The sequence below is a fragment of the Rhinichthys klamathensis genome, unplaced genomic scaffold (genome assembly GCF_029890125.1).
Source record: "Rhinichthys klamathensis goyatoka isolate OS25496 unplaced genomic scaffold, OSU_Roscu_1.1 h1tg000635l_1, whole genome shotgun sequence".
NCBI lineage: Eukaryota > Metazoa > Chordata > Actinopteri > Cypriniformes > Leuciscidae > Rhinichthys > Rhinichthys klamathensis.
In genome coordinates this window covers 971,974-987,956 of record NW_026607081.1, presented here as the reverse complement: position 1 = coordinate 987,956, position 15,983 = coordinate 971,974, and the positions used below count along the sequence as shown (strand labels likewise).

The following is a 15,983-nucleotide window of genomic DNA, read 5'->3' as shown; positions in this document are numbered from 1 at the left end:
GTTTACCCAGAGTTCACCCTGATTCATCTCATCGTGGTTTAGTGTTATCAAACGTGTCAGTAAATTCATCCTGCTACTTACAGTTAGAGCTCCATTAATTGGACATTAACAAGACATCCTTGTTGTTGCTGGATGCTAGTTTTCCCTGGACACTGAATGGAAAACACAGGGACAGTAGCACCCATAAATGAAACATTTATGTAATCTGGAGCCCATATGGTTGAGGACATAGCCTACATACTAATAAGCTGTTGTTTCTCTCTAATTCAGTTTTCTTCAACAACTTTTCACAGGAACTCAAAACAATCATTCATTACAGCCGTTTTCTAACACAGATTGCGTTTTTGGCAGGAATAGGGCCTAATTGGTTTATAAAAGAGGATTTTTGTAAAGCCAAACTATCAGATATGCCGCATTTATGCCGGTTTATTCTTGACAAGAACAAATGAAATTGAATGAAATCTCTATGAATATTCATTAAGCCTGTCTGACCTTGTGACAGACTCTTTTTTATTGTTTTCTCTCTTTATTTTTGTTGCTTTTCTTTTTATCTGTTGGGGGGGGGGGGGTTAGGTTGTTTTTCCCTTTTTTTCTTTTAGTTTCTTTTTTATTTTGTTGTTTTGTGTTTTCTTTTGTTGTTTTGTTTTCATTTTGTTTGATGTTTTTTGTCTTAGGTTTTGTTTTTTTCTTATATATTTTTTGTTTCGTTTTCAATTTGTTTGATGTTTTTTGTCTTAAGTTTTGTTTTTGTTTTTATTTAGTTTCTTAGTTTTGTTCTTGTTTCGGCTGTTGTTTTAGTCTTTTTCTTTTGTTCTTTTGTCATGTTGTTTTGCTTTTCTTTTGTTTTGTAATTTCAGTCTGTAATCTGTTTTTCTTTTTGCTCTGATTTGATGCTGAACAATTCATTCCGATGCTTTTTTTTTTTTCAAGGAGTGAAGAAAAAGCTGCAGGTTTGCGTGAGAATTTGTTTGTGAATACTGTATACTATATTTTATGTCATTTAAGCTGCATTAGAACTGATGTGGACAGGCCTTCTGTCATGAAAAATAACAGGAATTTCCTATAGTTTCAAGGTCAGTGCAGGTCTTTAATGGTATAGAGCGCATATCTGCACACTCTCCTCATAACTCCGGTCTTGTGACTGTACGGTTCATGGCACTGCCAGTGAACCTGAAGAGCGCAGATCTCTAGTGAAAGCTCCTCTGCGACGGCTCCTGCGGGGCTCCAGGGCCCTCGGCCGCTCCCTGACCCCTCATTCACACTGCTCTGTTGAGATTAGTTCCCCTCCACCGGGCCTGTAACAGCTCCTCTAAGAGACCCTTCGCCATGAGCTGCCAGTCCTCCGGGCTTTCTAGGAAAAGCGACTTTGGTTGTGGAGAATTTCTCATCCCGTGGGCAAGCGGGGGCTTGTTCTGCATTGGTGAGGAGCGTTTACAGAGAGCTAAGGACTGGAAAGAAGTGTGTGCTGAGTGAGGTTTGTGTGGGTGGATGGGAAATCGTCTCAGTCTGTCCCTCAAAGAATGTGTGTCTGTGCTGGCAGACAGACAGTATGACATGTGGAAGAATGTGTGTGTGTGTGTTGGGGGGTCCAGGAGGATCGTATTGCAGCGGCTGTCACTGGTATGTGAGAGGAAACAGCTGAGCGCTCCTGTATCGGCTAAACTGAGGTTAAAGTGCACTAAACACAACCTCAGGCTTCTGTGGGGCGCTTAAAACTGCGGCCACTCGCTTTCTGTAATGTTTCACTTTGATCAAAAATGACTTTGATAAAATGACATTCACATGCCAGGCATTCTTTCATTTTTTTTTACTCGCTTTTAGGAATCTCTGACTTTTGGTTAGTGCTGCCCCTAATGGCAAGAAGTGCATTTTGCAGCTCTTTTTTAATATACATTCCTGGTGTTATTGAGACCCATCAGGGACCCATCATGTTATTGGATTAACAATTAGTCTTCGTAATATTTAATCAAAATCTAATCGCTGAAACATCTCCATTTTCAAGGTCCAATCACCAATTTATGATGGAAAAAAATCAAGGCCCACCCATTCTTATTTCTTCTAAAAACACATTTTGAAACTATCCAGAACACCTTAGCATCATGGCAGTGAGTTTTGCATGCTCAGCAAACACATTTTTTTAAGAAAATGTAAAAATGACCTGAATTTCAATATATAGTTGAAGAGTTCAGTAATGAGATTATGGTTTAACACTGAATATCTCTCTAGATAAAGATATTTTTGCGCACCAGTATCACTGTTTATTTGTGTTACTTAAGAAATAACAGAATTTTGCTTGCATGCATAGTTGGTTAATAATTCATGGTTCATACATAAATCATGAAAACAGGCTGGTCTCTAGCGACAGCACTGGAAAAAGAGGGGGTCAAATATTCGTTTGAAGTGTTTTAATGTTACAAATTAGATGAAATTTATTTTTTTTAACAACATATTTTTTTAATATATATATATATAGAAAAAAGCTTATGTCAAAAGTCCAACATGAAACCCTGCAATTCATGAATGTAATAGCCTGTTATAGGCAGTGTGGGCTGGTGGTTAAAAATCTAGACTGGTAGCTAGGTTCAGATACTGGAAAAAAAAAGATTCATGAACCTGAAATTTTTTATTGAGTAGGTGGGTACAGTATATCCCCTGGTTTCCCCAGTAAAATTGTGCGCAGTACCTATCCTGTGCTAATATTCAGCCCCTAAGCAGACATTATATGAATGTATATAATCAGGATTTATCAATATTTTTTGACTTATAACTCTGAATATACAGTATAACTGTAAATCTGAATATATAGTCATAACTATATTTTCGGTTTTAAATTGATATATATTCAGGCTTATAAGTCTGAATATATAGATACAAGACTAAAATGTATAGAAAAAAATATATATGTGTTTGTGTAAATCATGACCATATAAATGTAAATCCAAATATGTAATTATAACTATATATTTGGATTTACATACATTTATATATTCAAATTTGTATATATACATGCTTCTGAATATATATTTTCAAACTTTTATTTATAAATTCAGACCTACAGTTATACATTCTGTCTTATAACTATATTTGGACTTACATTTATATATTTAGGCTTATATCTATATATTTGTATTTTATGTTTTATGTACTTATTTCCTGTTTTGCCCTTGTCCTGTTCTGGTTTTAATTTATATAAATATATATATATATATATATATACACACAGTGTGTAATATATATATATATATATATATATATATATATATATATATATATATATCATACAATTTAATTTCTATTTTGAATTTTTTATAAACTAATTTAAATTACTCTGGAATTGAGTGTATAGCAAGGTGTTTGGGGTAAAATCATGATCTGAAAGATCTGTGTCTTTTCAGGCCTAGGCCATGGGCGGAGCCAAGAGTAAACCCAAAGAGATCAGCCAGCGCTCCCGGAGTCTGGACGATGGCACCGGAGGACACCACTCTAGTCCCAACCCGTCATCCTTCACCCCCAACCGAAGTCCTCCGGTGGACGGTAGCAGACGCGGCACCCAGCCCATGATCAACGCAGAGCAGGCGCTGTTTGGAGGAGTGATCTCCACTACCATCACATCTCCTAACAGAGGCGGCATGTTAGCGGGTAACACACCTCTGTCTGATCAGGGATTCAATGTGTCATTATTACGGTTCTGCTTTTGGTGACTTTCAGTATTAAAGTGTTAAAGGAAATGGGCAAAGAAGTCTGAGGGTGAATTGACTAAACAGTTGCACTACTTTGGTGCAGGAAAAACATGCATCTTATTCACAACAGTGCTTTTCATCACGCCTATTGTCAATGTAAATCAGGCTCATCATGTATACAGATATAGCTGGCGCAATCAATTTTTAATGAGTTAACGGAGTTAAAATCTCATTAATGTCAGTGACAGTTTTCCTGTAAGGCCACATCAGACCGTTAATGGACAGATGCGTACTCAAACAAATATAACAAGGGATTTTCCTAACTCCCAAGCTCCGCTCTGATTGGCTGGCGAGTCTCTTAGAGTCAAGATGCACAGGTTTTGTTTTCTGCGGAAAACTACTTGAATGGATTTCCTGCAGTTTACTTATTGGTGGATTTCCACAGTATTAATTTAAATTATTCCGAATTTTCTGTACAATAGTAATTGCAATGGACGCAGATGAAATGATAATACAAGCTTTTGCTTTCCGCACCATCTTTAGAGATCTGCAAAACATTGGGTTGAGCCTTTGTCCTCCATTGAAAAGAGTCATGTGATCATGGTTGGCATCATTCTCCACCATCGCTTTTTCAGACGTACGACTGGCATATCCGAAATGCACAATGCATGATTAATGTCAGATTTATTTCCACATATGCATGAGACCTGAAACCTATCCGAGAATACGGGAATCCATGTGCTTTTTCACTGCTTACACATTCGTGGGTCATATCCGATTTGTGCCACATGGAAGGAAAAAATTGGATTTAGGTCACTTAAATGCATCCTTAGTCACCACAGCCTTTATGCTGATAGTCACAAGTCTGACTCTGCAAGTCTCGACTATTTTTGGATGCCCATTTCCATTAGCAACCCAGCATTGCATTATTTACTTATGTTAATGAAATTTCCCTGCTGAAGTTTTTTTTTTTAATTGAATGCATCAAGATAACAGTCTATGTTTGTCTCTTGTATTTTTCCATAGGCGGTGTGACCACGTTTGTGGCTTTGTATGACTACGAGTCACGAACCGCCTCCGATTTGTCATTCAGGAAAGGAGAACGACTCCAGATTGTCAATAACACGTAAGAGGGAAACGCACAAACATACTCACGCAAAAAATAATAGGGCTCCCGGGGGCGATAGACACACCCACTGAGGCAGACATCCACACACACACACACACACACACGCACATGTCTCTCATCTGTCTGGGCTCTGGCTGTTCTGGCTGCTGAACCCCCCCAGCACATGTAGCCCCCCCTCCTCTTCCTCTTCGGTAACCATAGGAACTGGCTCCCTCTGAAGGCGCTGTATTTGTGGGAGATGATGGCTTTTTGTTCTCTGGATTCCTTTTTTGGTCTTCCTGTGCACAAGAAAAGCTCAGCTGCACGTCTTTACCTCCACTTCCCCTCCCGGACCAAAGGGAGCATTTTCCTTCCTTGCTACACCTGTGGTTCACTTCCTTATTTCAGTGTACAGCGCTACCGTTAAGAGAAGAAAAAAGGAAAAAAAAACACTCTCAGTAACATCCTCTGGTTTCTGCACAAAGCGGACCTGGTGATTTTCTTTTTATGTCAGGCCGAACACAGTGTAGTATATGGGTGAATCCTTCAAAACAGACCTTGTCCGGGTCATATTTAAACCCTGAATCAATAAAAGAGACATTTTTTATATATATTTTGCTAAAAGAAAATTAAACATGTATCTAGTAATATTAGGTATGTTTACATTGAGATGTTATTTTCATGACAATTAAGCAATTTCCCTTCCCAAATTGTCATCTTTATAAGGAAAACAAGTTGTACTGCCTGTTATTTAATCAACTTTGAATGAAATCGTTGAGTAATGGGATTTGAATGGTAATATATACATACACATATACATGATATATATTTTATGAAATTAAAATGAAAGAATGACCAATGTTTTTATAAATTGCATAAGATTTGAATCGTTTGAATCTTTCTGATAAATCATTCACTGAATTAATCTAATGCAAATTAGCATATGATTCACTGGGGTAATCACTCTCAGTCATATCAGACTCGATGATACATTTTATGTGTTCTTAAGGTTTGTGAAACTTAAATCAGCATCATGTAGTCTTTACAGTCGTTTGTAATAAAAAAAAAAAAACGTTTTTTAAACATTAAGGGTGTGTTCACACTTGGCAGGTTTGGTTCGATTAAAATGAACTCTGGAGCGATTGCTCTGTTATTGCGGTTCATTTGAATAAGTGTGAACGCTGCCATCCGAACCCTGATGCGCACCAAACAGACCGAAAAGATGGGTCTCGGTCCACTTCCAAACGAACTCTGTGTGCGTTTCGACTGAAATATGAATGCAACATGGACCAAAGACAACTAAACTAACCAAAAACAGGACATGATGTCACAAGACCCTAAAAAAGGTTGTTTTTTGTTTTTTTAAGTTCAGTGTTAAAAATGACAGTGTGAACGCTAAGCAAACCAGGACTAAATGTATTATTTTCTTTCCAAGAGAACCGAACTACAAATGTGTGAACACACCCTACAACAGTTTACCAAAATAGTGTTATAGTTAAAGGGATAGTTCACTTTGAAATACATTTTTGGTATGTTTTAGCTTACCTCAAGGGCATCCAAGATGTAGGTGTCTTTGTTTCCGCAATAGTTTCAATTTTGATATTTTTAGGTCAAACCGTTCTTATCTGTCAGTAATATAATGCAGGTCTATGGTCACCACCTCAAAGAGCATGCACAGAGAAGTCCAAATTAAACATGATTTAATGACTCGTAAATGTAAGTACACATTGATGGCCTAAGACACGAAACGAGCGGTTTGTGTGAGAAAACGAACAGTATTTATATCGTTTTTACCTCTTGTAAACACAGCCACGTCCAAGTGATCTGAGGGCGCGGGCGCTTCGGTCTGTTCCGGCAAGCGCCGGAAGTGATCTCTCGCGCGTGTACGTCACTCATACAATTGTTTTATTTTTTATTTATTTTTAATTGTTTTCTTTTACGACGGTTTAAACATCCCGGATAAGCACAAATTAGTACCATTTTAATTAGTCGTCCTACAATGTCTGTTCTGTGTAAACAATGAGTGACGTACACGCGCGAGAGATCACTTCCGGCGCTTTCCGGAAAAGACTGAAGCGCCGGCGCCCTCAGAATCAGATCACTTGGACGTGGCTGTGTTTACAAGAGGTAAAAACGATATAAATACTGTTCGTTTTCTCACACAAACCGCTCGTTTCGTGTCTTAGGCCATCAATGTGTACTTACATTTACGAGTCATTAAATCATGTTTAATTTGGACTTCTCTGTGCATGCTCTTTGAGGTGGTGACCATAGACCTGCATTATATTACTGACAGATAAGAACGGTTTGACCTAAAAATATCAAAATTGAAACTACTGCGGAAACAAAGACACCTACATCTTGGATGCCCTTGAGGTAAGCTAAAACATACCAAAAATTAATTTCAAAGTGAACTATCCCTTTAAGACCAATTATGGGGAGTTTGAACAGAGGCACGAGGTGAGATTCACCCTTTAAACCGTAACCAATCCCCACCGCTGGCCATTACCCAGCCCAGAAGCCACTGGTAATAGAGTAATCTAAGCTTTTTAACCAAATCTCTAAGCTGCTCCGGCTTATGCTGGGACCTTCAGAGTCATGTGTCAGTACACATTTTGAGATAATCAAATGCACATTACAGTAATTGTTTTCCATATTTTTAGTACTTCACTGACAAGTTGGATAAAAGCTTTGTTTTCAGTGCGTCATTGCTGCGATTTGACCTTCAATCAATTTTTGAGGCTATGTGGGATGTTTGTAGCTTCTGCTGTTTGCTTTTAATGTCCAAACACTTCACGTCTCCTCTGTGTTTTTCCTCTACACGCTCTCAATCGTTTATGTAGGAGAAAGTTGAACCCCAGGTTGGTAAAGTTGCTCTTGCTTTCAACTTTCAATGTCCGTGCGTGTGTTTGTGTATGTGTGTCATTTCACCATTTGCTTGTCCACCTGAGATTTGTCCTGACTTTCTAGAGATTGTGGAAGTGGTCCATAAATAGTGTCACATCTCCTCATAACTGGCTCACTCAACCATTTTACATTTGTCCTTCACATTGACTTTGTGGTTGGTCCTTTTAGTGTATTGTTGATTTTTCCTTTACATTTGTTTAGGCTGCATGCCAATTTTCATGTTATCTGCATTGCTAGATTAGGTAAATTCATCCTTGACCGATGAAAATAATATGTCAAATATACAATTTTCTATCCTGTGTTGACGTATTTCCTGTTTAAACAGGAAGTTGTCACGGGAACATCTACATGACCCTTTTTTTAAAATAGTAAAATATAAACTAAATATAAAGTGGAACAGACTTGCACTAAAACCCACTAAATTCAGATTTTGATTTCATGGGAACATTAAATGAATAAACCTAAAAGCAATAATGTTAAGATAGCATTAGCATTTAGCTAAATTAACAGTAAAAATATAGACTAATGGCTACGTTTTCAGTTTAGCTAACTTGTTAGTTTTGATTCTCATTCCAGAGATCATTTTATTGGACAGAAATCTGTATGCGGCCCACAAATTAAAAGACTAAATGTTCATAGTGTGACTAAATGCATATGTGTTTTAAAAGTTTTTTTAGTACATATATGCTATGCTAACAGAGTACGCTAACATATAAATGGCCTCAAAGGTCACAGACTTTGTCACAGTTTGATTTCATGTGGTCATTAAATTAATATCATTAAAAACAATAATGTTAAGATAGCAGTAGCATTTAGTTAAATGAACATAGCCAATAGCCTTTAGTTTGACTAACTTAATAATTCTCATTCCATGGATGATTTTTTTGGACGATCATTTGTAAGTGGCCCTGTGAATTGAAAGACTTAATTCGCATGTGTGCTAAAAGTTTTTTTGTGTGTGTGTGTGCATATATGCTATTTTGAGAGTACGCTAGCAATGGCCTCAAAGCTAACAGACTTGGACTAAAATGCACTAAAATTGTAAATTTTTTATTTCACGTGGTCATTTAAATGAATATCATTAAAAACAATAATGTTAAGATAGCAGTAGCATTTAGATAAATTAAAAGTAAAAATCTAAACTAAAGGCTGTTGGCTATGTTTGACTAACTTGCTAGTTCTAATTCTCACTCCATAAATGATTTTATTGGTCATTTTAATAGGAAGCCACGCAAAAAGCGAAAGATTTCTGCACGGAGATTTCAAAATTTGTTTGTATTTCTACACTATTGTATTGTGACCGGACTTTAAGAATTGGGATGCAGCCTTAGCATTAGCCATCAGCGTTTTCTACTTAAATTATTGTCTCAAACGTACAGTAGCCTCGTCCAGTTTAATCTTCTCATAAACCCTGCTTATCAGAATCACAGTTTTATGCTCTTTTGTGAATTTCTGAATTTTGAATGGTACGATATGAATAATATATTTGCATGTATGAATATGAATATGTGCCCATCTGTGTATACATGTCATTGTTTTCACTGGTGCGGTTATGTTTTAATTATGTTTAACGACAGCAAGCAGTAGCTCAGAGACCTGGAGAGGTTTTTGTGTCGGGTCAGCATGTCTTGGCGATGGATAAAGTCTTATTACTTTAGCTTAGGGAGTGAGTCACAGTCTAACACCCTACTGCTCACACTAAAACACACCATCTATTATTAAAAACCCATCAAGAATCCAAGACAACCCAGACGTATGACTCATTTTTTTGATAAATCTACCAGTTTTGTTGTAAATAATTCACCCAAAAGTGAAAAAAGTCAGTCATTCCAATCCCATATGATTTTCTTTCTTTAGAGGAATCAAAAGGAGATGATTTCATGAATGTTTGCGCTGCTCATTTACGCATAATGAAAGCATATTGTGCCAAAATATTCCCCAAAAAGACACACAAAAAAAACCATAACTGTAGTTCATACAACTTGTGCATTATGTGTAGATGTGAATAATAATGTAAATGTCTGTCATGTCTCAAAGCTATTATATGGCTTCAGAAAACTGATGTGTAAGAAAATTAATACAATTATTCAGCAAGAATGGATTAAAATGATTAAAAAAATTACAGTAAAGACAGTTATAATGTAATTTTAGAGTTGTTGAAAACCCTGTATGACTTACTGAGAATAAAATAAGATTTTTTTTTTTGTTGTTGAGTAATTCATAGGGGTTTGGAACTACTTGAGGGTAAAATATGATGACAATGTTTATTTTTGGGTGAACTATCGCTTTGAATGGACATTTCATTTATGTATAATTTGGCGCTGGTAGTTAATGTCTTTAGAAGAGCTTCGTCTGTATTCTAATACCTCGTTTCAGGGATGATAAAGCAGGAATAATACCACAGATGTAATCTCAGGGTGTGTGTTTTGGGCGGGTAAGAAAATCATGAATGTGTCACCAGATATGCACCAAATATGTGAGTCAAATTGCAGGTGTATTATGCATGTGTGTGTGTTTCTGCTGTCTTAGGGAGGGTGACTGGTGGCTGGCTCGCTCGCTGACGACAGGGGAGAGTGGATACATTCCCAGCAATTATGTGGCACCGTCTGATTCCATCCAGGCTGAAGAGTAAATCCTCTTCCTCCTCCTCTTTCTCTTCTTTTGTTTGCTGTTCTCCTCCCCGTGCCTCCTCTGTTTTTTTTTTCCCCTCGATGTGATGTCAGGAATGATTCTGGTTCCTTAACGATTCCATTAATGATGGATTATATTACTAAACAAAACAATAGTTGGACAAATCAGTTTAATTTCGGTGTATAATCAATTTATATAGGGCTTTATTCAATACAGATGGTTTCAAAGCAGCTTCACAGCGATGAATAGGAAAATAACAGAATCAGTTGCACAGACTTGTCGGCTTTAGGGCGGTTAGTTCACCCCAAAATGAAAATTCTGTCAGTAATTACCCACCCTCATGTTGTTCAATCCCGTAAGACTTTCGTTCATCTTCGGAACACAAATTAAGATATTTTTGATTAAATCTGAGAGCTGTCTCACTCCTCCATAGGCTTCTTAAGGGATCGAAACTGGCCGGCCCAAAAGTTATGAAAGACATCGTTAAAATAGTCCGAGTGACTACAGTGGCTCAATCTTAAGTTTATCAAGCGACGAGAATACTTTTTGTGCGCAAAAAACAAACAAAAATAACGACTTTATTCAACTATTCATTTTCTTCTCTGTTGGCCGTGAGATTTCACGTAGTGATATTGCGCAAAGCTTCTAGGTTGTACGTCACACGCATTACACACATGACCAGCGTCGGCCAATAGTGAGCCTGCGTGTGACGTACAACACAGAAGCTTTGCGCAATATCACTACGTGAAATCTCACGGCCCACAGAGAAGGAAATGAATAGTTGAATAAAGTCGTTATTTTTGTTTGTTTTTTGCGCACAAAAAGTATTCTCGTCGCTTGATAAACTTAAGATTGAGCCACTGTAGTCATTCGGACTATTTTAACGATGTCTTTCATAACTTTTGGGCCGGCCAGTTTCGATCCCTTAAGAAGCCTATGGAGGAGTGATCCAGCTCTCAGATTGAATCAAAAATATCTTAATTCGTGCTCCGAAGATGAACGAAAGTCTTACGGGGTTGGAACAACATGAGGGTGAGTCATTACTGACAGAATTTTCATTTTTGGGTGAAGTAACCCTTTAATGCTCTCCCAGGATGTTTTAAGCTTGATGTAAACTAGTCGCTGATCATGGCCTATAGAGGGCGCAACTGGAAAATAAATATTTAAAATTCCACTTTTACGCTCTGTATTCAACAGTTAAAATGGCACATGAATGCATGCTCCGAGAGCGCTCCACAAGATATGTTTGATTATACCATCTGGATGCTGAAATTGATCGGGTGAATGCACTTTTTAAACCGCTTATTGTAGACGTAAGTAAAACTAATGCGCTGCCGCATTGTAAAGCGCACACATACAGACAGTAGCTCGCAGATTCAGTTGCGCAGAAATGTATTGTCAACACTGTTCTGTGATTTATCAAAGAAATAACTTAGAAACTGAACAGTTGTAGCATATATCTAGACGCTGCCAAGTAGAATTAATTCACACGCAATCGCTCTCTCACTAATGCATTCATGTAAATGTAATCTTTACTGTGCTACTTTATCTGTATCTGATTTAGAACGAGCAGAAATCTGTGCCAATATAACGACCCAAAGACAAAAGAACGGATAAAAATAAGCTGTTATGTAGGAGCAGTGTGTCAAATGCCATAGCTGTGCACAAGGAAACACGCGTTCGAGTCTCGGCTCGAGGTTCAGGCTTATTGGTTCATTATTAACATCATCAGCGACTAGTAAATATCGACTCGACTTTAATCACATAAATGTGACTTAAAAAATGTGTTCAATTAGTCAGCTCAAGTCAGTTCAATGTTGATTCAATTCAGTTCAATAACAGTGTCAATATAGCTCTACATGTGAGTGAATCACGTTCATTTTCGAACCTCCCCGACTGATTCAGTGATTGATCTATGAGTCCTTGATCTGATTCATTTAAAAGAAGCAGCTCATGAGAGCAATTTGTTCCTCGTTGGAAACAATCTGACTCAACAGAACGATTTGTTCATGAATCATCACTTAGCAAAGACTGTGAGTATTTTAGTACAGAAATATTTCAGTTCCACTTTTTTTTTTTTTTTTTACTTGAAGCTCAGCCTTTGTGATGTTACCAACAAACTGATTCACACTCGCCCCTCTCTCTCCTTCCGGTCTGACCTTTTGAGTCCTTCATTTTTCCCTTCATGGTTGCTCTCTTGTCCTCCATCATTATGGGTCTCTCCACCATCTCATCAGTTAGAAAGAAAAACCCTCATGCCCGAAAGACCTTTTCCCTCTTGAACGAGTAAAATTCGTCAACATGCCCCCCGTGCAGCTCATCTATTGTCTGTCCTGTTCATATGTAACTCGTAATATTTCCTGAGACACACACACACACACACGCGCGCGTGCGCTGTTGCTCCGTCGACTGGCGCATTAAACAAATACACACAGGCACTCCTTTGAAAACCTATAATGACTCATTTTTCCACCCTTGCCTTGCCAGTCATCTCAGATTGACTCTGGAGAAAAGGTAAGACTGAGAGAGAGCCTGCCTTGAGCGGCGAACAACAAACCTAGCTGATTTACAGACACTAAATGTCACTGGGTCAGTCATGAATCCCAAACACCATTGTTTTTAATGTTGCTGGAACCAGGAATGGGAATATTACAACCTGAATCAATGTTCAATATTTCATGCAGTACAATTCAGATGAGAACTGTTATACTTTTAGGCCCAAAACGTACTCTACAAAAAAGTTCACGTAAATGATTTCAGAACAGTGTTGCCATGATTAAGCGTACACTACCGTTCAAAAGTTGTTGTTTTTTAAAGAAATTAATACTTTTATTCAGCGAGGATGCATTAAATTGATCAAAAGTGACAGTAAAGACATTTATAATGTTAGAAATGATTTCTATTTCAAACATATGCTGATTTTTTCACTTTCTATTCATCTAAGTATACTGAAATGTATGACTGTTTCCACAAAAACATGAAGCAGCACAACTGTTTTCAACAATAATGATAAGAGATATTTCTTGAGCAGCAAATCATCATATTGGAATGATTTCTGAAGGATCATGTGACACTGAAGACTGGAGTAATGATGCTGAAAATTCAGCTTTGCATCACAGGAATAAATTACATTTTAAAATATATTCAAATAGAAAACAGCTATTTGAAACCGTAATAATATTTCACAATATTACTGTTTTTACTATATAAATAAATGCAGCAGCCTTGGTGAGCATAAGATACTTTTTTCAAAAACATTTGAAAAAATCCAAACTTTTGAATGGTAGTAGTGTACATAAATGCACAATAGAATCGCATTTCTGTCTGCATACTAGCATAAATAATATCATAATATATTTCTGGCCAGCTGCATGTCTCTGATATAATGCTACATGTGATTACTCCCTCTAAATACCCTCTCTCTCTTTTTCTCTTTCTCCGTCTCTCTGTCCAGATGGTACTTTGGAAAAATCACACGCAGGGACTCGGAGCGACTCCTCTTGAGTCTGGAGAACAGGAGAGGAACTTTCCTGGTCAGAGAGAGTGAGACAACCAAAGGTGATTGTGAACCGTACCAACTACAAGCGCAAATTATTATTATTATTATTATTATTTTTTTTTTTTTTTTTTTTTTTATTTAATGTATTTTATATTTTGTATTTGTTTTATTTAATTTATTATTATTGTATTATTTAAAATAAAATAAATGTATTGTTACTAATTGTTACTATAGAAAATAGTATTATTATTATTATTATTAAGTTATTTATAACTTATGTATTTTGTTTGTTAATAACATAAATGTATCATTTTATTATAAAAAATATATATATATTTAATTAAAAAATTTTAGTTTACTTAAATTGTCATTTTTAATTATGTTTACAGTTGAATATATAGTACCATTTTTACCATACGTCTGGTCACACAGTATTGATTCATAGGTCAAACTGTAAGGATAAATGGAAAATTGTGTCAGAATGAAATCAAGGGAATCACAAGGTCACGAGTTCGACATCCCACGGCCAGGGAATGGAGGAACTGATAAAAAGTAGTTGTTTTTATGCCCGGTTCAGACTACACGATTTTAGCACGATCCGTTTGACGTATGGTGTCGTGGGGATTCGTAAACGACAATGTGTGTCGGGATGCAAGAATCGATCGTTTTATCTCGTATAGTAGTGTGTCATAGTTGATGACAACCGACGCCGCGTCTGCTTCACGACAGAAAGACTGGCATGTTTCATTTTTTCCCGGTCTTCCACGACGGGTTCCGTCACATCTGTGACATTGACCAATAGGAGCACTGCAGCTCTTCCATACACAGCTTTCAAACATACCTTAATGAAAGTATAGGTATAATATTGTATTGGAGGAAAGATGCGTGGAGCTATGGCAGTGCTCCAGCCTTTATGATGTTTCCCTCGAGGGACTACAATGACAAAGTGAAAAACGATAGTGCAGGCTCTTCAGGAACCCGTTGAGTAAGGCTACATTTATTTTTACTACTGGCTAAAAATAAAAAACAATACTTTACCTCAAGTTCTCTGGAGGAATCCATACAGTCCTCTTTGTGCAATCTAGGAATATGTCCACTGTCAGGTTTTCTTTATTTTGGGGGATTTTCTGATGACAAGGCATCCAGTGTAAAACTCACCGCTTCGGTAGCCATGCATTGTTCACGCTCACAAAATCTATCAGTCGATAGTGCCGCCTTCTCGATGACATCACGCGCGTCATAGACGGCAAGCGATAATTTGTCGGGAAGCAACCATAGACAGTATAAGAAGTGGGCAGAGCCATCTCATTGGAACTCAGTTGAGACAGTTGAAGCCCATTTTTAGCGATTTTTGAGCACTTCCGTTCCTGACGCGCAGACTCAAACCGACTCAAACTAAGCTTGATGACGTGAGCAACCTGTCTGACAGACGTTAATCTTCTAGTAGCTGTGCGTGAAAATTGCCAACGTTAATCTTGCAGAGACGGGGAACTTGAGCAAAGAGTTCTTTGGCGTGAGTGAGCAGGAGTAAGTATTCCGTTGCTTTTATGGACTCATTATCTATGGGGCGTCTCTCTTGACGGGACGTCCCCCCGATTGCCTGCGAGCTTCTCCTCCTGTCTGTACGCTAATTTCTGTACAGCGCGACAGAGAGTCGAGTGGTTATGACGCAATCGTTAGCCTATTTTTACAAAATCTGTTTCTACGGGGCCATAATGTAACATAGAAGGTAATGGAGCCCTTTATACATTGTCGTGTTTCTTTAGAAATAAATAATGGACAAATGGAGTCTTTAAATGCCTCAGATGTAAAGTTATTCGCTGTCAAAGTGACGCCAAAATGAATGGGAGTCAATGGAAATGCTAACGCAAGTGAAGTTCTGCTACAAGATGGCGGCACCCGGCCGGCTTCAACCTCTGGTCGATGGATTACCCCCTTGGAAGCAACCAAGCGTGCCGCACAAGCCCTGAAAAGTGAAGCCAAAACGTCTCGATCGCCCCCCGGTGGCCGGTCCTAGTATAGGTCATAAACCCCGCCTCCCCATGTTATTCAACGGGTGAGACCAACTAAACAATTAAATTACTCTTCAAATATGTTTTTTCCAAATATGGTTTCTGTCATTTACTGTAGTTTTTATCACGCTGATGTAATTTCAAGT

General features: G+C 37.7%; 1 protein-coding gene across 2 annotated transcripts in view; it reads left to right on the top strand.

Annotated features, from left to right (window-relative positions):
- The window catches only part of src (v-src avian sarcoma (Schmidt-Ruppin A-2) viral oncogene homolog), a 62,164-nt gene that overhangs the window by 33,485 nt on the left and 12,696 nt on the right, over positions 1-15,983 (top strand). Inside the window, exons 2-6 of one of the 2 annotated variants that reach the window (XM_056241267.1) lie at positions 3,396-3,639; positions 4,707-4,806; positions 7,632-7,649; positions 10,225-10,323; positions 13,781-13,884. In XM_056241267.1, coding sequence (XP_056097242.1) covers positions 3,405-3,639; positions 4,707-4,806; positions 7,632-7,649; positions 10,225-10,323; positions 13,781-13,884 — 556 coding nt within the window. In that variant the 5' untranslated portion in view covers positions 3,396-3,404. The remainder of the gene's footprint in view (positions 1-3,395; positions 3,640-4,706; positions 4,807-7,631; positions 7,650-10,224; positions 10,324-13,780; positions 13,885-15,983) is intronic. The other variant, XM_056241268.1, reaches the window with a different exon arrangement.